We start from the raw sequence: 22,500 nt of genomic DNA, 5'->3' as shown, positions 1-22,500 counted from the left end.
GCAGAGGGGGGCTGTTGCCGTCGACTCCTTTGGAGGGTTGTTGGGGGATTTAAGATGTAAAAAGACCTGACTATAAAATAACCCAGAGCACACACATGAAATTCCCATTAAACACAGGGAGGAATCTAACTATACACATACTTATCGAAATAACTAAGCTTAGGGACTGCTGTCTGTTTGTGTGCAAAAGGCTTCCAAATCCGTAACAATATATGTATGTGTAGTGCCTCAAAAGAATGCAAGCAAGCCCAGAAGGGATGCTTTGAAAGGAGCAATAATTTAATGCCAGGACAGTAATAAATTGTAAATCATAAACCTGATAAATGCAAAAAATCAAAAATCTCATTCAAATAGAACTCCATCCAACAAATCCCACGATGTGCGAGGCTAATAATCCTAAAGGTCAAAAGTTTGAAATGATCAATTCAAAATATGATTGGTAAAACAAGGTCAAACGGATGACAATACAAAGTGGAGGAAACAGTAAATAAAAAGGCACGTAAGCTATTTAAGGCAAAGAATGAACAGAGAATTAAATATATTGAGGGATGCTTTGAAAAGAGCTTCAGTGGTGAAAGCAATATAGGTTGCGCCTGTCCCGTCTTGTGCCATCGAGCCAGCCTTACTTCCGCAGGCCAAGGCCCATTATTTTGCGATATGGCTCAGGTCCACCCCAAAAGCCCCTGAAACACAAAGGAAATGTTAAAATTCCAAGGAAGCAAGCAATAGAAACATTATTGTGAAATTTAAAGTAAATAGAGTTGCCATCATTGATCAATCTATGTATTTGTCAGCAGGGAAATGAGTCGCCATGTTTCGTTGAAATTTGTTGTTGAGGGATAGATATTTGCTAACGTTTTGCAGAAAAACTTCGCACAAATAATGGAAATTCTATTTAAATTAAAATGAGTTTATACTCTTCTCAGTTTTGTGTTTACATACAGTATAGTGTTTACAAAATGATAATCTTGTGGTATACTGGTCATCATGAACCTCAGAGTTCATTCTGACTGAGCCTGTGTATTCGCAGTGGACAATGCGTTTAGTAGCGAGCGGTTGTGTCTTTCACAGACTGTAACTAGAGGGGGAGCACTCGGGAGAGTTGAAATAACACCAGGTGGGTTGGCTCAGCCTGTCATCCAACTGAGGTCGGCAAAATGAGTATCACCTTACTGGTAACAGGGGCACTGCATCAGCGGCACAACCGTGCTTCCATAAAAATGATGCAACCAGCAGGCACAGGCTGCAAATGAATCAACAACATAAACGATATCTCATGGCACCAATTACCATTCAAAATTCAAACGGTAATAAACAATGAAATGAGATACTGCCCTCCAGCCAATGGAATAGGACGGGATACTGCACTGTACCTGCAGCTCTGTTGGTCTTTGTCATGAGATGGTATCATGTATCCTACTTCATTTTTTTAGATCCCTGTGGAGGATCTCGAAGTCTTACTCACGTTGTTGTTCTTGTGGACTTTTTTGTTTCACAGCCTACAGTTTTCATCGAAACTTCCTGAAACTTGGCATATATATGTAGAAATACCCTGCACAGACAGTAACCATCTCCGATTTTGGAAATTCTTCCGAGAAAAAAGTTGACGTCATAATATCTCCGCTCATGGAAATCGCCTATACCATTATCTCCAAAACTAGTTTGTTTCACAGCCTACAGTTTTCATTGAAACTTCCTGAAACTTGGCATATATATGTAAAAATACCCTGCACAGACAGTAACCATCTCCGATTTTGGAAATTCTTCCTAGGAAAAAAGTTGACGTCATAATATCGCCGCTAATGGAAATCGCCTATACCATTATCTCCAAAACTAGGCAAGCTGTTTGAATTTTGTTTGCGGCAATCAAGCTGGGCATTAGCACAGATAATTTATCGCAAACCGGATACATCACAATGACGTCATATTCGTTTTTATGACGTCATCATTAAGAGGACGAGGATCTTAGTTCATTCGAGCTTGTTTTCATTACAGTTTAAATTTGGTAATTTGTGGACACCTTGTATGAATGAAAACAATCCAAATCAAATCAAATCCTGCCATTTAAAGTATGTACTCGAAAAGACTGACAAATATCACCAAAAAGTGGAAGAGCGAATTGGAAATCACAGATCGATTGACTCGTAGTGACGGAAACATGATCGCTGTAATCGGAAGTGACGTGATACTGTGTACAGCATCCTGGAGGATGTCAACGCTGCCTTCAGAGAGGGAAAGCCCATGACGTCAAGCACCTGTTTGACTCAACACCAGTGATACCTTGCATTTCAACTACAAGTTTATATCTGTCTGTGCATCAGTCCTTGCGAGTGGAATGGAAGTGAAACAGAGTTTTTAAAACTGACCTTTACTTTCCATCCAATACGGGTTTTGGTCATATTAATACGAGTCTGCGGGTTTTCACAAACAAAACGGGTCAAACCCGTACCATGAAATCTGGGTCACTTGCCATCATTGATATCAATAACGAGAGAGCTCATAGAATACAATGCCCCACATAGTGTTCAAATTGATAGAGGAGGGCCTTGTGGTTCGCTGGGGTTACATTCTTGAAAATTCCCATGAACCACAAATCCCCAAACTTAGGGGGTAATGGGGAAAATAGGTTTAGAGACTTCAGCTTTAAAATTTGTCTAAACTGTCCCCTTATTAACATGTTTGTGCATTGTTTTTGTGATATTTATTTTCATGAATAAAAAAGTTATTAAGAACATAAAATACAGTAGTTTATTTTCTTGAGTTATTATTATTTTTATGAATTATTATTATGCAGCCTGTGGCTTCTGGTTGCATCACTGCTGGGAGTGCAGCTGTGCTGCTGATGAAGTTCCCCCTGTTTCCAGTAAGCTGGTACTCATTTTGCCCACCTCAGAAAGATGACATGATCAGTCGACTCACTAGATGTTATTTAACGGCACAACAGGGGCTCAAATTCAAGACCATAAGATCGCAGCGACGTGCTGTTCTGGCACATGCTCCCATACCTGACCTGACCTGATCTTAAGGCAGCAACCTTAACCATTAGGCCAATACCAGGCATATGTATATATATATATATATATATATAAATATATATATATATCTTCTTCTTCCTCCTCTTCCGGCTTGCTCCCGTTAGGGGTCGCCACAGCGGATCAACAATCTCCATTTCGCTATATATATATATATACAGCACAGTCTATCCGTGAAGCCATCCTTCCATCAGTCAGTCAGTCTGTGAAGCCGTGTGACTGTATACGTATTAACCATTTGAACCCTGAACTCTAAACTTTGAACTCTTTGGACTTTCTGCTCCCCGACCCTGTGCTCCCTGGAGATAAATTCGGCCGCTCGGGTGTATGGAAGTTTGAATTATATGGAACCCAATGACCCAAAAGACTTCGATGACCCAGATCACCCAAAAGTCCATGAGGACCCCAAAGACCAAAATAGTCTTTGAAAACCCAAAAGACCCAGATGACCAAAAATACCCAAAAGATCCCAAAGACCAAAAAGACCCTGAGGAATCGAAAGACCGAGATGACCTAAAAGTCCATGAGGACCCATAAGACTCCTTCGACCTTAACATCATGAACCCTTCAGACAGATAAGACAGCTTAGACCCTTGACCATTTTGACCACTTGGACCTTTTTATATTACAAATGAATTTGAAATAAATACAGTACATATATCACCAATATTACAAATAAATTTGTAGAAAAGAAATGTTTGGATTATGATTGGTGTAAATCATGTCAACACAGCAAATCTGTGACGTCAATCTACGTCACGACGTGTGGAGAGGCGAGTGTAGTTAGCCGATCAACACCTGTTAAGAATGTAAAATAAAAAGTTTCTTTTCTTGAGTTATTAATATCATGAAACTTACCTTTAATAATAATGATGATAAACTTGATCCAATAATGTGATGGTGACGATAAAGATGAGTTGATGGAGATTATGGCGATTATGATGTTAAAGAGTTTGAGGGGGTTATTGTGTTCACGGCCCATTTCATCAATTAGGTGCATAAATCCACAAACATTGCCTCAATAAATTTATCACGATCGAGTGAATCCAAGAAGGACTTAGACTTGTTTTCTCCTGAATCCACGAAGGAGAAATGCACAAACAGCATATGGCCCTCTTGTAATAATCATAATAATACCATTCCTTCCGTGTCGTAAAGGCACAATGGACTTCCGAGGCAGTTTTGTTGGCAAGGAGTACAGTCCTGGACGGGTCGCCACTCCGCCGCAGGTTACCCCAAATGGTCAATACCCCAGTACACTGGTACTCATTTTTCTGACCTCAGAAGGATGACAGGCTGAGTCAACCCCACCTGGTATTAATTCAATGGCAGACAAGGTCTCAAAACTTAGGACTTTAAGGTCCCAAGCCAGCCACCTTAACTGCTAAGCCAACACCATGCTTGGCCTTCTTGTACTTCAATTAAAATAAAAGAATGATTTTAGAGATCGTTAAAAAAAATATAATTCAGAAGTTTAGCGCAACTGAAGCAGTCTGATGCACCAACCACCCTTATACACTGTAATAAGACGCTGAGTCGCAATTTCGGATATGGAGGCTGGATTGATTACCATAGAACGCAGTTTCAATCGGCATCGCACAGTCATATTGGCACCCTCTTCTTCACTCGGTGCACGCTCCCACATGCCACGCCCTCTATATAAATCGCATGGTTTTTGGACGTATGAGGGCAATTTGTGTTCTTCAGTCTTCAAGCATATAATGCAATTTAAATAAAGATTTAAAGAGGTTTAAAAGCGTATTAATTAATTCCGGGTTTTACCACCACTTTCTCCAGCGGCGATTACACCACCTGATCTAACACATCACATTAGTTTTTTGTGCCTATTGTATGTGTCCATTATGATGTCCTTAAAAACAGTAGGTTAACTGTTTGGAATGATTTTCAATTTTGTTTGACTGCCAGAATAAAAATATGACCTCACTCCTCTCTGCGCACGTGCAATTGTGTGGAGGTCCGTGGCGTGTCTGCCGTTTACCGTATATTCAGAGGCAATATACAGTAAACTGAAGACTTGGCTTTCTTTTCATGTTCAAAATATAATATTCAATTTAAATGAGCTGTTCATTGATCAGAAACTGATAAGATGGATGGACCGACAGACAGACATTAACCAAATGCTTAATCCTGCTTTTCGCTTCGTGTATGCAGAGTAACTAGAACGGCACGCAGGAGAGCGCATATCTCTGCCAGGCTGAACAATTTAAATTTTGTAGCCCACTCATAGGCTGGATCTGCATCAGTACAGCCGTACCTTTACCAATATATAAATCAGCTTGTTCTTTTCACCTATCCAACTCATCCAGCAAGTTTCATCCAAATCAGTCAATAACCGTTTGAGATATCATTTTTGGCCCTATCAATGGTGAAGAATCACTTGAGAAATAAAAAAAATAAAAACTTTTCCAGATCCGGCTCTTTAACAAAATTGAATCAATTCTTCCTTGTCACACACCGAACCTGTCCACAAAGTTTTGTCTGAATCCATCCATAACTTTTTGAGATATCCTACTCACAGTAAAAAACAAAAAAATAAACACAGACAGACAAACAGTGGGGAAAACATAACCTCTATCCACCCTTGGTGGAGGAGGTAATGATTGTTGTGTTGCTTCAGTAATTCCCCTACTTCAACATGAAGTTCCAGTAGAGCACAGGCATGAGGTCAGCCTTCATATGGAACATGGTGCGTCGCTCCTTGCTCTGGTCTATGGGGAATGTCTCCAGTGGCTCAGCGTTAAAATCAAACTCCGCCAGGATGCAGGTACGATAGCTGGTGATCAGCGGGCAAGATGTGTAGCCATCGTACTGTACATACGTTTGACAACAACAGATAAACAATCACATTGCCAAATGAAATGTGGATTATAGTTTGGAAACCCTGGGGTAACATCGTTAAAACAACAGGACCTACCTTTTTCGTCGATTTCTTCCCATGTATGATAGCTGTCATTGTCTTGTCCAGCACACCAGACTGGGCCGCTGAAATGCAGGAGCCAGCCAATCACTCATTTGCACAAACATGATGTAATGTATGGGCGAGAAGGTAAGGCGGCGTGATGGAGAGGCAGGGGCACAGTATAGCCATAATGTGTAGCGAGTTGTCTATGATGCCTTTACCAACTGCTGCGGCTGTCTTTGACGTTGGAATATTCGTACAATCACCGATGCCAAACACATTGGGGTAGCGGGTGTGTTGCAGAGTGTACTTGTTTACATCCACCCACCCAGCACTGTCTGCCACAGGGCTGCCCAGCAAAACATCTGGAGGTCCCATCGGCGGGGTCACGTGCATCATCTCATACTAGGAGGGTAAGGAAGCATAATCGTCTCATATAAGTGTTATACCACTCTACCTTTATGAACAATGTGAGACCAAAAAATAACAACTTGTTCAATTTTGGTTTCGATGACTTTAATGCACACTCAAAAAGTCCTTTAATCATGGGAGAAATTACCTAACCTGTCAGACTAGTAACCATACCATTTTCGATGGGTTAGCAAGATATTAATACGGACAAGATTGTGGTTTACGATATTTTAAGTTCAGCAGATAAGCACAAACATTGTGCACCTTCTCTGCAATTGTGAAACTTTGCAGATTAAATTATAATGCTGTACATGAGGTGCTGAACACGTTGTGATTTCATGCCAATTGATCAGCGCCCCCTGGCGTTTTATAATCACCTCCCATAGTGGGGCTCACCACACCGGGCACTATACCCAGTGAAGGTTTTCTTTGGGTATAATTTCAGAAATTTTGCAAATTCAGATGCAAGATGGCTTAAAATGTTGACCTAACTGTGAAATAGATTTGAGTCCTTTTATATGAGGAGATCCAAAAATGCTGTATAGATCAGGTCAAGTATAACAAGTCCATAGATAGTATGTTTTACAGTGCATAAGGTTAGGGTTGAATTATTTAACAGACTTACTCCCCTGTGGGTTTCAAGTTGCAGTAGAAGTGACTACTAACAACTATCACACCCGAGTGGTGGTGTTATATACAAGACATTACAACGGATGCCGATAGGCGTGAATGTCATTGCTCTTCAAAAGAGGTGAATATACACGAGCCGCTGTGAATCTTCTGCCAGGAATCCAGGAATGACAGACTTGGTATATCCAGCTGAATCAAAATGCAAGGACATTGGTTCAGCGTACAAATACTCTTGCAGATGACTGAAACAATTTTCATCAGTTGGGGCAGTGACCAAACTCCCTGAAACTTGATCGCCTGGATGAGGTTGTTGGGCTTAGTACCACGCTGACAAACCGTAAAGGCACATGACACTTTGAGCCGACAACAACAAAATCAAGTTAAGCATCTCCAAAAGAGAAAACATGTTGACTCGAGAAAAAAAAGTGGCGTTTGCATAACGAAACATAAAAGCAGGTCTTACAACAATGATGCTCAGACGGAAGAATCCGAGTCCTTCTTCTGCGAGGAAGCTGGGAAACCTGAAGAATCACATCAAGTTAATACTTTAGACCTTGATTTTAGATTCAGATCAGCTTCCATCTCAGTCAGTAACACCAGCTTATTGGTTAAACCAAGTGCAGGTGATGTGACTGCCATTCAAATGAAATCGTGCTTGGTATCATTATATGACTGACAGTCATGGAGAGTCACCAGTCACTCGAAGGTCAACCTTCTCAATAAGACTGGATTGCAACTGCTGAACTTGTTATGTACATTGAAGAAATAGATGAGATGGATATCTCATTATTGAAGTTAGCTACTTTGGTGAAGCTGAACGGCATGTGTCGAGCAGCTTGGAAACCAGAGGAGGAAGGGTTTGTTCAACTTGATTGAAGGAGAAGCTTCTAGCACGTGTCCCAGGTCTTCAGATCAACACAAAAGGGGAATATGTTCAACTGATCCGTGATGCAGATTCAGGGTTCGTGCTTTCAGAAGCTTTTGACAATGCGGATGGATTGACAAGATGTTTGAAGTTGTAATTTGCAGATTATACAAGAGTACTGCACTTGTCCACAGATCCTCCCTAATGTGATGTACAAACACACAATGAAAATCAAGTAGTTGTTACAAATAAGTTGCGAATTGGAGTGTCCTCTACCGGCACTGTGGACCATGTAGGGCACAATCCCTTTTCAACAATAGCAACATGTTCATTTCATGGCACTTGAATCTCAGCATTTCAGCATCCTGACTGATTGATTGATAGACAAAGTGGTAGTAGACAAGGTGACCATCTAGCCAGGTTCTTCACGGCATGAGAATCCTGAGCCATAGTTCGATATGAATGTCCCACCAATTGTGACACCAGCTTAATACAGACAACTGCCAGCTGCAGCGTGGGAAAACACATCGAACAGGAATATACTGTTGCGGTTCTGGCTTCTGGGGCGTAAGAGAGTCACTCTCATAGTGTAACTAGTTATTTTATAGCATTTTGCTGAATTAAGTATCCTGTGTACATGTAAGCAGATATGCGTTGTAAGGGTACATACAATTGTTGTCGGATGCGTGTTATTTTCTTCTACACTCTGGTCTGCATCCATTTTCCACACCACATAGTGTGGAAATTTCATTCCACATTTCATTCAGCAGTACATGGTGAGGGAAGTGAGAGTTTGGAGGTGATAAATATGGATGAGAGACGAGACCTCTATTTTTTCCTGAGAAGGAAAATATTGGTTACGTTTAAAGATGATGGATAAGAAAAAAATAAAAGTAAGAATGAGAAGCGGAAGAGAACCATGGCGTCATTTTTGGGGGCAAAATTAATAAAGTGCAGTGGGTAGGGGGCTCACTGAATAGCATACTTACCTTCATTTTCCTGCAAGGTTAAATATACAGTATTCGACCACAAACTAAAACATCATGGGCTGCCGCATCACGGAGCACGCCAAAGCTGTCTTGCCCGACTCATCTACACTCTTTTGGATGAAAAATGTCATACATCACAAGTTGGACTTTGTGCTTTTGCCATGGACACATAATCTTATCATATATTACATATTTATAATACCAATGTTAATCATTATGGGATGTAGAGCTAAAGTTCAAGGAAAATACAAGAGACATTGAAGACAGGTGTAAGAAAATTACTAGTCTATACCATTCTCTCAATCTATACTAAACAGATAGTACCCATATGGGATGGGCCTTCTCATTAACGAGAGACAAAAGTGCACAGATTCAACACTTTCGACAGAATAATTTTCATGGAATTGACAAAATTTCAAACTAGAGTATACTCATTAAGAGATTTGGTTACCTTGCTCCCAATAACAGAGATGTGCTAACTACACAATGTGCATAGGTCCACTGGAAGTACCATAAAGTGAATTTGAAAAATATATCAAATCAATTGCACGTGGAAGTTTTCCTGTCTCATCAGTAAAAGGCCACGAACCGGTGCAGGTAAACGGCCAGAGGGGTAAACAATCAACTTGTGCCTGCCCAAGTCCTCGCCTGTTCTATTCCACTTTGGTCATCATGTGAATACAGTGGTCGGCACCATTGGTCAGTTATATTTAGTTTTCATTACCTCTGCCACCAAAGGTGGATGAAGGTTACGTTTTCACCGCTGTTTGTCTGTCTGTCTCTCTGTGAGCAGGATATATCAAAAGGTTATGGATGTATTTGGACAAAACTTGGTGGACAGTGTTTGGGTATGTGCCAAGGATGAATCGATTAGCTTTTGCTGAAGATCCAGATCCGGATCCTTGAATTTTTAAAGTGATTCTTCACCATTGAGAGATGGGGCCAAAAAAGACAGACTGTCGGATGCCGACCCCACGTATTCGCAGCTCATAATATATGACCGCTTCTCCATTCACGGCCCTGTGCTTCACCTATTCGCGGTTCTTCAAGGGATTTTTGATTTTTCCTTTTGAATCACGAACCACTGGGAACCTATCCACTTTTTTTAACCATTGAAACAATGCCCCGACATTCGCGGATTTGACATTCGCGGAATTTTTCAGGAACGTATCCCCCACGAATGCCGAGGTCCGACAGTTCTGTATAGCATGATATCTCAAAACCTTCTGGACGGGTTATGACAAAACTTGGTCGATGAGTTAGTTTTGTGACAAGAACAAGCCCATTCGATTGTTGGTTCAAGTCTGAATGCAGATCCGGCCTATCAGTGGGACGATACAGAACGTAAACTGTTCAGCCCGGCGGAGGTACGCGCTCCACCGCGTGCCATTCTAGTTGTACATAACTTTGCCTGTTCCTTCTTCCCCTTTTATTCTTTCCATGTCTTTTGACCGCATGATCTGTACCTTTATTCATCGATTGTCCTTGTCTTTCCTCTTCCCCTGAAAATCATATTTCATTGTAAATAAAAACCTGTTTAATCATAAGCACTGCCGTCCGGCTTCCCCACCCCCCCCGCCCCCCCCCCCGAAGCAGAGAAAGCTTTACAGATACAATGGCAGCGAAATCGCAGCTCACATTTACCTGGAATGTCACGGTCTCTCCGGGAGAGTCCAGCTTCTCGAAGACTGCCTCCTGGCGGTCAGCACGGACCTCCACCAAGTTGTGGCGAAAGTTCAAATTGATGTCCCTCTTTTCAATGATGCGCAGCAGAGCATTCGCATACTTCTTTACAGCGAAAATCACCCCGAGAGAGGAATTCAACATCACATTTGCATCTTTTCGTTTTCCGACCTATAAACAACAAAATATATAACGTATTCTACAATAAGTTACATCCAACCACACAATGCATTTTCAAAGATATTTTTGAAATGCTTCATATAAACACTTATGTCTGAGTATTTGCACTCATCACAGTTCACAACAAGAGAGTTCATTCAATGCCTAACCCCACACAGTCTTGAGAAGCAAGGACATGGGCGGGGTCTGCGAGTGGCAGCTTTGATTGGTTGTGATGACGGAAAATGCTGTAATATTTTGTCCAAGTACTGCTAAACAGAAGGGTTTTGAAAGTTCCAAAAACACAATTTCTGCTCCACAGTGTTCAAGTATTTAATTCAATTGAAATAAAATGAAGATTTTAAAGGTTGTCAAAAAAAAAAAAAATTCAGAAGTTTACCGGCGTTGGTGCAGCGTCTCTTAAGGCGCTGTCACACCTTGACGATTTAGCCAGCATATGCCGACTTATGAAAAATTTGTCTCAAACGCCAGCACACGTCGAATACGTTATGGGTAAGTTTTGTATACATTAAGAGCACGCTGAAAAACACTGCCATACGTCGTAGTACGCTGGCTTTCATCGTTGTACTTTGCGGTTGTCCTCAAATTTTAGCATGCTTGAAATTTTACGACATATGCCGGCGTATGACTCACACGTTCCGCTACGCTGGCCATAAGTTGTAGGCACGTTATGCGATCGTTGACACACGTTACTTGTAAGTTACTCATAAGTCGAAACACGTCGAGGTAATGCTTAGCGTACCCAAAACTTATTTCTAACCTGAGTAACGTGCTTTGAACCTATGTGTAACGTACCTCCAACGCATATTGACGTATTTGATTGACGTCTTCCGGCCGACCACAGAACTTACTGAACGTGTTTCTAATTTACAGCTACCGTATAATGGCGTATTGGCAGCGTTAAAAAAAAAAACAAAAAAAACAACAATAACTTCCGATATTTCGTCACATGCCGTTACGTCACGTCCGATTGCCTCTTCAGTTTGCTCGTCTTATTCTTAGTTCCTCCTCTGTGAATATTTTCTGTTTGAGGATATTGTCACGTCGACGTCGAAACTTAAAAGCAAATGTCCGAATATATTTTAAAATTAGTAATAGACTTGGAAAAAAAAAAAAAAACAAAAAAAAACACAACAACAACAACAACAGATATTTCGTCACGTGCCTTCACGGAGCCAAGGAGAAAAAAAAGAAAATGTGCCTTGATAGAGAAAATAAGTTTCGGGTGTGCTAAACATTACCTCGACGTGTTTCGACTTATGAGTAACTTACAAGGAACTTGTGTCGACGTGTCAACGATCGCATATCGTGCCAACAACTTATTCCCAGCGTAGCGGAACGTGTCAGCCATACGGTAAATTTTCAGCATGCTAGAAATTTCACGACGTACGAGACGTACCACGAAATATGACAGCATACTTCATAGTTTTTCAGCATGCTCTTAACGTATACACAACTTACCCATACCATATTCGACGTGTGCCAGCTTGGTTCAGCAAATTTTTCATAGGTCGGCATACGCTGGCTAAATCGTCAAGGTGTGACTGCATGGTTGACACTTTCAATTTTCAGGCGGTTATGATTTAAATCGGCGTGCGGCAGGTTTTTAACAGGCTACACCACGAGTTCGTCGGCGAAACGTGCAGCGCTATGCCCAAGTTAAACTATCGTTGGACATAGGTTGTGAACGCCGACAACAGGGTAAGCATTCGTTGGTACAAGTTATCTATAAGACAACGAAACGTTCTGTGCCCGTTACTAACATGTTATCCATACGACCAACACGTTATGATTACGACCAAAACTTGAAAAAAACATCAAAATTTCAGCGTACGCCAACGTTTTACATACATTTTTATATGTTGCCATTGCTAGCTAAATCGTCAAAGTGTGACAGCGCCTTTACACCACCTTATTGAACATGTTACATTATAGTGGGGCAACTTAGCATAACAATTGTGCATTTTGTGAGGAAAGCACCAAATTTGGCACACTAGTAACCTATCATATTATGAACAGATTTAGATATTGGGCCACCTCAAAATTTTTGATGGCAGTGGAAAATGGCTGCCACAGCCATCAGCGGCTGAATTTGAGATGGCCCAATATCCAAATCTGTTCATAATATGATTGGCTATTAGTGTGCCAAATTTGGTGCTTTCCTCACAAAATGCACAATTGTTATGCTATATTTAGCTAAGTTGCCCCACTATTAGTTCTTTGTGCCTGATGTTTGTGTCCTTTGACATCTTTGAAAATAGTAAGTTTCCTGTTTGGAATTATTTACAATTTTGTTTGACTGCCAGACAGGCAGACCAAGTGAAAAAAATAAATAAATAGATCTCACTCCTCTCTGCGCACGAAGCCTGGTGTTGGCTTAACAGTTAAGGTGTCTGGCTTAAGATCTCAGCATCCTGAGTTTGAGGCTCTGTCTTTCCGTTGAAATAACACCAGGTGCGTTGACTCAGCCTGTCGTCCTTCCGAGGTCGGCAAAATGAGTACCAGCTTACTGGGGTCATCAGTCCTTTGAGTATCCTGCATCGGAGTGGCGCTCCGTCTCGGACTGTACTCCTTAACCAAATTAAACCACCTAAAGCAGCCATATGCGTCTCATGGCATGAAAGGAATGGTTATCAGCTTATCTGGAATTCAAATTCTAGATAAAGTGCTGTCATCACACACCGTCCTTCTCCTATTTTGATTTCTCCAGCCAAACCGCTGGGCCGATCCGGCTGAAATTTGGCAGCGACGTTCCTCTCTTGACTGGTGACAGGAGCTGCAAAGCTTGTTCTGGTCACGTGACTTAAAGTCAGTGAAAATGGCCGACTTAGTACATTTCTTCAAAGATCTTCTCCAAACCCACCAGTCAGAATGCTACCAAATTCAGATTACAACATTAGGCCAGGGCCCAGGTAAGACACAGGTCCAGCGGTCCTATTTTTATCATTTCCGTGCATGTGTCATCAGGAAGAATTCAGAGCAGAAGTACTGCTAAACTGCAGGTTTATTTTCCAATTTGGGTTCAGAATATAACATTCAATTGAAAGAAGCTGTTCCTTGATAATAAACTGATGTTTGTCGTCAGACAGACAGACAGCAAAGTGAACCAATTGCTTAACCATGCTTTTCGCTTTGTGTGTGCGCGGTAGTAATAATAATAATAATAATAAAACTAGAATTAAGAAATAATGTATCATCATCATAACAACATCCTGTTAAAAACCTCACTTTCAGTTAGTAAGGCTTCTGAGGCCAGAAATGAGGTCAGGTGAATAACCCCACATTTGATCAATACTGTACAGGGAAATGTTGCCATTGCATGCACATGCAAAGGCCTAAAGCCACAAGTACACCTTCACATTATAAACACGACAACTGCATTTACGTCTCGTCGAAAATACGACATCATGTGATGCATCACCCCTGCTGGTACTGAAATAAAGGCAATTCAAACCTGATCCAATTACATCAGGAACACAGCAGTTTATAGTGGTGGTGGTCGTATTGCAGCTTAACTGCCGGGGTAGCTATAATTTCTTGAAGCGCGACTGCGTCGCTGATGCAGTGCCACCCTACCAGTACACACACTGGAACTGGTACTCATTTCGCCGACCTCGGAAGGATGACAGGCTGAGTCAACCCCCTGGTGTATTAATTCAGCAGCCGACGGGGCTTGAACTCAGGACCCTAGGATCCCAAGCCACCACCCTAACCACTGAGCCAATACCAGGCTTGCAGTTTATGGTGAGGGGTGCTGTGACCAAGCTCCTACACCACTCGAAAGAATATTAGAAATATCATAATTATAAGACTTTTTGCATCATGACTCAGAACTTATATGATCTCATTCACCAGTTGAAAAGTGCTGCATCATCATAAAATATAATCCATAATTGAATCAAAGTGAAACTCTATTATTAAAAGCATCTCATAACTATCATTCACCACTATTGGAGGCCATATACTATTTATCGTGTATTGGGAGAGCTGAATTGAGAAAATGATAAATTTCAAAAAGGAAGGCGGAGGAAGGAGAGTAAGTGCGGAGAAAAGGAGAAGCCGGTTCGAATGAGACATAAGGAAGTGATGGGGGAATTGATGGGGTAGTCCGTGTGTGGTTCAATCCGGTCACGTCTGCGTACGTGTACAAGATGGACGGCAAATTGCTGCAATAGCTGCGTACATCACCTTGCGGAAGTAATCGTCGGTAAGGTACATTATTTTCTGTGGTGCCCCGGCACACTTTACAGGTGTGTTTGGGAACGTAAAGATGGCATTTCCACTCTTGAAGTCTTGCATTGCTTGCCACGTTTTCATCACATGTTTGTTGGAGTAGTTTGATCCGATTCCTGGACACTCAAAGCCCTCTGGAAGACCTTTAATCTGAAACGTGGGAGGAGGGGGGTGGATGGGCGAGGAAAAGCAACATAGCAAAAGTAAATACATTAAAAATGTTCATGTTTATTTGGACTCATGGAATGGAAAGTAATAAAGTTTAATGCAGTCTTCCAATACAAACACTTGCACCTGCCTCCAAAGATGGCAGAGAGCAAAGATAAGATTTCAAGTGTGCTCCAAATGCACCAATATGGAATAAAAAGGTGCATTTAATGGTGCAAAATCACACCAAAACAATTTAAAGTTTGTGTCGTCTTCATCCTTTAACGGGTGTGAGGAGCAGCCTGACTCAGATGAGTCGGGGGCATCACGAGAGGGGAATTTTAAGAGAGGAGGGGAGGAGCGTCCCTCCGGTTTATTTGAGCTCGGGGTCTGATGAATATCTGTGATGTTTCAGTTGAGATTTCCGAACAAGTTATTTTACGAGTTATCTCTGGAGAAAACAAAGGACAAGTTCTCATGCGACAGCAAGAGCGGTCTTGCTTTTACTGGAACATTTTTTTTTCATTCCACACATGTTCAAACTTGCACTTCAAATCAACCCTGTTGAACATCAGTGATTCAGCTGAGATAAGAGAATTTTTAGTTTCACATCTTTTCTGAATATTTTCACAGGTCATTGTCAAAAACGACTATTATTTTATATCAATAAGCTTTCCACCTCCTTCAGAGATGAACTTGATTAAAAAAATATATATATATATATATATATATATATATATATATATATATATATATATATATATATATATATATATATATATATATATATATATATATCCACCTCCTGGAAACTGTCCTTAAACGATATCTCACAGAAAAGAAAAGCTTGAAAATATTACTTTCTTCTTCTGTAAACAGCTTTTTGTTGAGGTAGACTCCATTGACCTTCTGTGCCTCACCTTGTCTGATCAACCACTGCTGGGGAGACCACATCTCCAATTAATGAGATGTCAAAGGCCAGATGCAGATGACATACTTCACAAAGTTGTCCTTCCTTGGCACCACTCATCAGCTTGCAACCTGCAGAGCTTTTGCTTTTGTTTGCAGTGCAATGGAATATACAGTGGCCTGTAAAAGTATTCACCCCCCTACCAATAATGCCACATTTAAATGAATTATGCAGAAACAAATTTTTCCAAATTAACATATTTGTTCATGACTGAAGAGATCAAACAAAACACTGTTATAGTTGAAGGAAGTTACATGTCAGGAATACCGGCAAAAAACATGTACAAACTAGAGGGGGAGCACTCGGTAGAGTGCAAAACCTCCGCCGCCAATACTGCTCGGTCACTCAAGTGAACCTTATATCATATTCATTCAATTTGACGTCAACAGTGCTCACAGAGTTATAGTTTGCAACTTTCCCTTTTAACTTTTACATACTCAATTCATTCGTCATAACTCGATTCCTTGAGACAGAAATTTATTTACGTGGGTATATCCACCTGAAGTTCCAAAATCAGCCGCAATTATAATTTTGGCATGTTTTTTGTTGGAAATCACTTAAAACATGTAGAAATGCAAAAAAAAAGAAAAAAAATTCAAATATTTTTTCAAAATGGCCGCCATAGCGGCCATATTAGATTTTGGACTAAGTCCAAAATCTAATGGCATGATCCTTGCACCAGACCTAATCCCCCCACCAAGTTTCATCGAAATCCGGCGAGGAGTTTTTTCCGTAATACTGTTCACAAACAAACAAACAGAAAGGGGTGAAAACGGTAACCTCCGATCTTCGATGGCGGAGGTTAACGAGAAGGGCACTCGGTAGAGCGCATACCTCCGCCACGTAATGCCTGATCCATGAGAACATATCGGGCCCAATACATTTTTGAAATATCATGTTGTGTATCATTTTTGGCCCTCTCTCTCAATGGTGAAGAATCACTTTAAAAATTCTAGTCGTCAGATCCGGATCCGGATCTTCACCAAAATCGAATCAGTTCGTCCTTGTCAAACACCGAACCTGCTCACCAAATTTCATCCGGATCCGTGCACAACTTTTTGAGATATCCTGGACACAGCCAAACAGACAAAAACAGACAGAAAGGGGTGAAAACATAACCTCCTTCACCTTCGGTGGCAGAGGTAATCAAAATTCACTGGATGTAAAAGTATTCACCCCTTAGGTCAGTACTTGGTGGAAGCATCTTTTACAGCAATGACTGCTATGAGTCTTTTTGGGTCTCTACAGACTCTACCAGATTTGTACAGTGAGATGGTGAAATCTTTGCCCATTCTTCACGTGAAAATTGCTCTAGTTCTGCCAAGTTTGACGGGGATCGTCGATGAACTGCAATCTTCAAGTCTCGCCATCAATGTTAATTTGTGTTCAAGTCAGGACTTTGACTGGGCCACTCAAGAACATTTATTTTTCTTCTTATTCAGCCACTCTAGTGTGATTTTAGCTTTGTGTTTTGGATCATTGTCCTGCTGAAATGTGAATCTCCTATCCAGTTTCAGATTCATGGACAAGTCGAGCAGGTTTTCATCAAGGATTCTCCTGTACTTTGCACCGTCCATTGCCTCTTCTGTCCTGACAAGCTTGCCAGTCCCTGCTGATGAAAAGCAGTCCCATAACATGATGCTGCCACCACCATGCTTGACAGTAGGGATGGTGCTGACTGGGTGATGTTCAGTGTTCGGCTTGCACCAGATGTAACTGAATTTAAACTAAAATGTTCAACTTTTGTCTTGTCAGACCACAAAACTTTTATCCACATGGCTACAGGATCATTGAGATGCTTTTTCACAAACTCCATGTGAGCTTTTAGATAGGTCTTTTTCAGGAATAGCTTCTTTCTTACCACCTGCCCTTTGAGGCGAGTTTTGTGGAGGGAACGGGACATTGTTGATTTATGAACACTGATCTCCATCTTGGACATAGAGCCTTGTAGATCTTGCAAAGTCATTGCCGGATTTACAGGGACGTCAAGAACCAGTATCCTGCTTACCCGGCTGCTGAAGGCCCTGTCACACCTTGACGTTTTAGCCAGCGTATGCTGACGTATGAAAAATTTGGCAAATACGTTGGCACACGTCGAATATGTTATGGGTAAGTTTTGTATACGTTAAGAGCACGCTGAAGCACGCTGGCATACGTCGTAGTACGCCGAGCTCGTCGACAAATTTTAAGCACTAGCCGAAACGCCGTCACAGACGGATTCCGTTCATTCAACCACCCTCACCAGCTCACCCACACCCGAGGGACATGGACTGGACAGGGCGTGTTGCCCCCGCCGACTCATCCCCCGCCCCTTCCCCATTCCCCCCCCCGCCTCCCACCCCCGCCTTCAATGGCTTACCCCCGCCCAAAAATGTAATTACCCCGGGCCCGCCCCGCCTCTTCACTCCCCCCCCCGTTTCTTGATTCCCCGCCCCACTTGCCCCCGCCCCCCTGTTCACCCCTCATACTCAACCCCGCCTAATTCACCCCAGCCCCCGCCCACTCACCCCCTGCCCCATTTCCCCCCGTCTCCCGCTTTCAATTTGCTTACCCCCGCCCAAAAATGTGCTTACCTTGCCCCCCCCCCCCGTCACTCCCTGCCCCTGTCTCTTCACTCCTCGCCTCCGTCTCAACGAAAAGTGTTTATTCTGCTTCAGGAGTTGAAAGTTGACTATCTCCACTATGTACAATGCACTCTTACAGGTACGAAGTTTCTTTCAGTCCAGGTCACAGTACCGAGAAAAACGTGACGCGACCGCGAGGAGGAGCACAAAACTGGTCCTTCAGTATTAATATATAGAAGATACAATGTTTCTTGTTACATTTTTTGTGTGAAATTCACATTCTGAGGTAGTCAGCATGTGCAGAAGAGGGTTTTACATTGCAGACGCTATTTTCGAAGAGTGGAATTACACCTCTCAGCGGTAACAGTCTGTCGATGACAGACGTAATGACGTCAGCGAATGACCGATGATGTCATGACGTCCTGACGCCTCTCAGCGGTGACGTCACACGTCGCCATGTAAACGAATGTAAAATGAAAAGTGTTTATTCTGCTTCAGAGTTGAAGGTTGACTATTGCCACGATGTGCGATGCACCCTTACACGTACGAAGTTTCTTTCAGTCCAGGTCACAGTACCGAGAAAAACGTGACACGACCGCTAGGAGGAGCACAAAATTGGTCCTTCAGTATTAATATATAGATGCTCAAACATTTTTGACGTATGCCAGCGTATGACTCACACGTTCCGCATACGCCGGCCATAAGTTGTTGGCACGTTATGCGATCGTTGACACACGTTACTTGTAAGTTGCTCATAAGTCGAAACACGTCGAGGTAATGTTTGGCGTACCCAAAACTTATTTCTAACCTACGAGTAACATGCTTTGAACCTATGTGTAACGTATCTCCAACGCATATAGACGTAATTGACGTCTTCCGGACGACCACAGAACTTACTGAACGTGTTTCTAACTTAGAGCTACCGTATAATGGCGTATTGGCAGCGTTTAGGGGAATTGGTATATAAAAATGGGGTTCACAGGAGGAACCCGTCAATGTTCCAGACTCCATGTTGAGTAGATGTCTATGTCAGTCGTATCAGTCGTAGTAGTAGTAGTAGTAGTAGTAGTAGTAGTAGTAGTAGTAGTAGTAGTAGTAGTAGTAGTAGTAGTAGTAGGTCCATGTCAGTAGTAGTAGGTGAGCGTGATGGGGAGGGTGTGGGTGATGATGGATCCTCCTTGCGTCCGCGTCCACGGCCAGGAGACTTATTTGCAGCATTCTTCGAAGTTTTCTTCGGCATGATGGTGATGTTGACACTTCGATGTCTAGTGCGGTTATGATTTGAATCGTCGAGCGGCAGCCTATTAATAGGCTACGCCACGTGATCGTCGGCGATACGCTGCCACGCTATGCATAAATTAGACTATCGTTGGGCATAGGTTGTGAACGCCGACAACAGGCTAAGCATTCGTTGGTATAAGTTATCTAGAAGACAACGAAACGTTCTGTGTCCATTACTAATATGTTATGCATACGACCAACTCGTTAATATACGCCCAAAACTGACAAAAACATCAATAGTTCAGCGTACGCCAGCGTTTTACATACATTTTGATACGTTGCCATACGCTGGCTAAAACGTCAAGGTGTGACAGGGCCCTGAGTTTGGATGGGCGACCTGATCTGGGTAGAGTCTGGGTGGTACGATATGTCTTCCACTTCTTAATGATGGATTTCACTGTGAGCGACTCAAATGAAAGGGATAATGAGTGACTGAAATTTTCTTATAACCCTCTCCTGAACGGTGCTTCTCCACCACTTTATGTCTGACTTCTTTGGGAAGCTCCTTGGTCTTCATGTTTGCCTTGTTGGTTGACCAAGTGAGTTTCACCTTAAAACTCCTTAGATAAGTGGACAAGTTAAATTTTTTAAGTTAACCCACTGATCACATGCAGGTGAAACCTCTTGCACTTATTTTGTAATTTTTCAAACAAATAATTTGCTCCTGAAGTAATATGGGGTTAATTAGGCAAAGAGGTTTGAATACTATGCAACTGAGAATCATCTGATTTTCTCTGTAACCTGCAGGCTGAGGCTCCAGCATACCACCTTGCACTTCTGGAGGTGGGAGAATTAAAAATCCCTGAACATTATCAATAATCTCCTGATACGAGGCTGCTGCACAGGATTTTCTCCTTTCCCAGCAAGCACATTGATGTTGGTCCAATGTTGGCAAAAGACTGGAATGGTTGCAAGAGTATTTCCAACATTGGTAAAAGAAATGTCTATCTACCAACGTTAGTCTAACTGCAGCCACATGACATAAAAGTGATGGGACAAGGGTTAACACTGGGCAAATGGACAAAATTACATTGGGCTAATGGTCACCCAATGTTAGGGTGTTAGCTGGGTCCCACCACAGGCATGGTGGTGGCCTTGCAAGTCTTTTACTGTCCCTTTGATCACCATCAAGTGCTTTATGCAATCCTTTTACCTTCTAGTACAAAACAGTCATCATTTTGGTTTTTGAGCTGATGGGATGGCCAAGAGGGAGGCAGACACAAGAGGGAGGCCAAGAGGTGACCTCTAAGCTATCGAGCCTGGGTTGGAATCCCAACTCAGCTATAAACTGTCATCCCAGTATTTCACAAGCAGGGCGATTCATCAGTATGTGTGCCGTCCATCGGGTGGACGTTAAACGGGAATCCTGTCTGCCAGCGTTCATTGGTGGATGTTATAGATCCCACGGTGTCCTTCGCAAAGAGTAGGCGAACTATCGCCGGCACCCTGAACAAATTACTAATCCCTCCCCGAACCAGCAGAGGGCATTGCATTATGGCACAGCCGTACCCTCAGCCAACGTTGTTCCCCCGCAACCTTCTGCTGCATATGAACGAAGAAGATTATTGTTTCAACAGCAACGCACCTGAATTACACAGCACTGGCTATTTAGACATTGCATCCACATCTGCTAGCAGAGATACACTGCAGGTAATAATTTACTCAAACATAAATTGCTTTTCAATTACTCTGCCAAAGCTGGAACTAAACTATACTATGTCAACAAGCCTTTAGAAACCAAAGTGCAAATTTTGTGTAGCCAACTACCACAAGCATGACCACATTATACCTGGTTGTAGTTAAGTTGTAATCCTAAAGCGATGACAAGATACTTGTAAGTCAGCTGCAAAGATAAGGGTGGGGCGGTTGGAGGGAGAGCACCATGATCAGCTTAACATGCATGTTAAATTTTACTGAATCATTCGATCAAATTAAATCTTAAAGAGTGAAATTAATTTTTGATGAAAACAAAAAAAAAAACTCACTGAACTCCGCTTAGCTAACACCCAACACCCCCTTCCTCTTTTCCCTCCCTTGGGGGGAAAAAAAACCAGGAGTCAAATGGTTTCTTCCTGTGCCTATGTGTCACGCAATTACATTTGGGTCGGCTTGGTTGAGCCAACTATCTGAGAGTAAAGCTCACCATGCTAGGTTAAGACTTCCTCAATATTAACTAGCGACCTTTTAACTCGTGTAAAAAAAAAGTTTTACATTTGTTCTAATTACACCGTATTTGCATTCGTAATAATCACTTTGTGTACTGTTGCCCAAATTTTGAGTGCAAGTGGTATATATATAGATCTTGGAAACAAATGTCAACCAGACTTCTATCACACCTTCTGACCATCAGCTGTGTGGACGGTGTTGTTATCTGGGTCAAACTGAGTCACAGAGGACTTGATCCAGGTCACCCCACGTGGAATAATGCCGGCAGTAGGTCGTCCCGACCCGTGGAGCGCCTTGGCCCCGGCCCCGACCAAGGTCCACAGTGGTTGGTAGTAATGGTCCTGTTCAGGTGTTGGGGGGAGTGAGGGTGGGGTGCATCAACTGTTCAGGAAAGGAGGGACGGACACCTGTTGAGGCAGTGTGTGGGGT

General features: G+C 42.2%; 1 protein-coding gene across 1 annotated transcript in view; it reads right to left on the bottom strand.

The window, feature by feature from the left end:
• Positions 1-258: 258 nt before the first annotated feature.
• Positions 259-22,500, bottom strand: part of SQOR (sulfide quinone oxidoreductase) — a 24,103-nt gene continuing 1,861 nt past the window's right edge. Inside the window, exons 2-9 of the mRNA XM_085875248.1 lie at positions 22,242-22,412; positions 21,695-21,748; positions 14,899-15,093; positions 10,492-10,701; positions 6,174-6,357; positions 5,968-6,035; positions 5,683-5,861; positions 259-683 (exon numbers count right to left, since the gene is read on the bottom strand). Of these exons, the coding sequence (XP_085731374.1) occupies positions 623-683; positions 5,683-5,861; positions 5,968-6,035; positions 6,174-6,357; positions 10,492-10,701; positions 14,899-15,093; positions 21,695-21,748; positions 22,242-22,412 (1,122 nt within the window). The 3' untranslated portion in view covers positions 259-622. The remainder of the gene's footprint in view (positions 684-5,682; positions 5,862-5,967; positions 6,036-6,173; positions 6,358-10,491; positions 10,702-14,898; positions 15,094-21,694; positions 21,749-22,241; positions 22,413-22,500) is intronic.

The sequence above is a fragment of the Eptatretus burgeri genome, chromosome 3 (assembly GCF_056783735.1).
Source record: "Eptatretus burgeri isolate ZD-2024b chromosome 3, Ebu_testis_v1, whole genome shotgun sequence".
NCBI lineage: Eukaryota > Metazoa > Chordata > Myxini > Myxiniformes > Myxinidae > Eptatretus > Eptatretus burgeri.
This window is presented reverse-complemented; position numbering and strand designations above follow the sequence as displayed.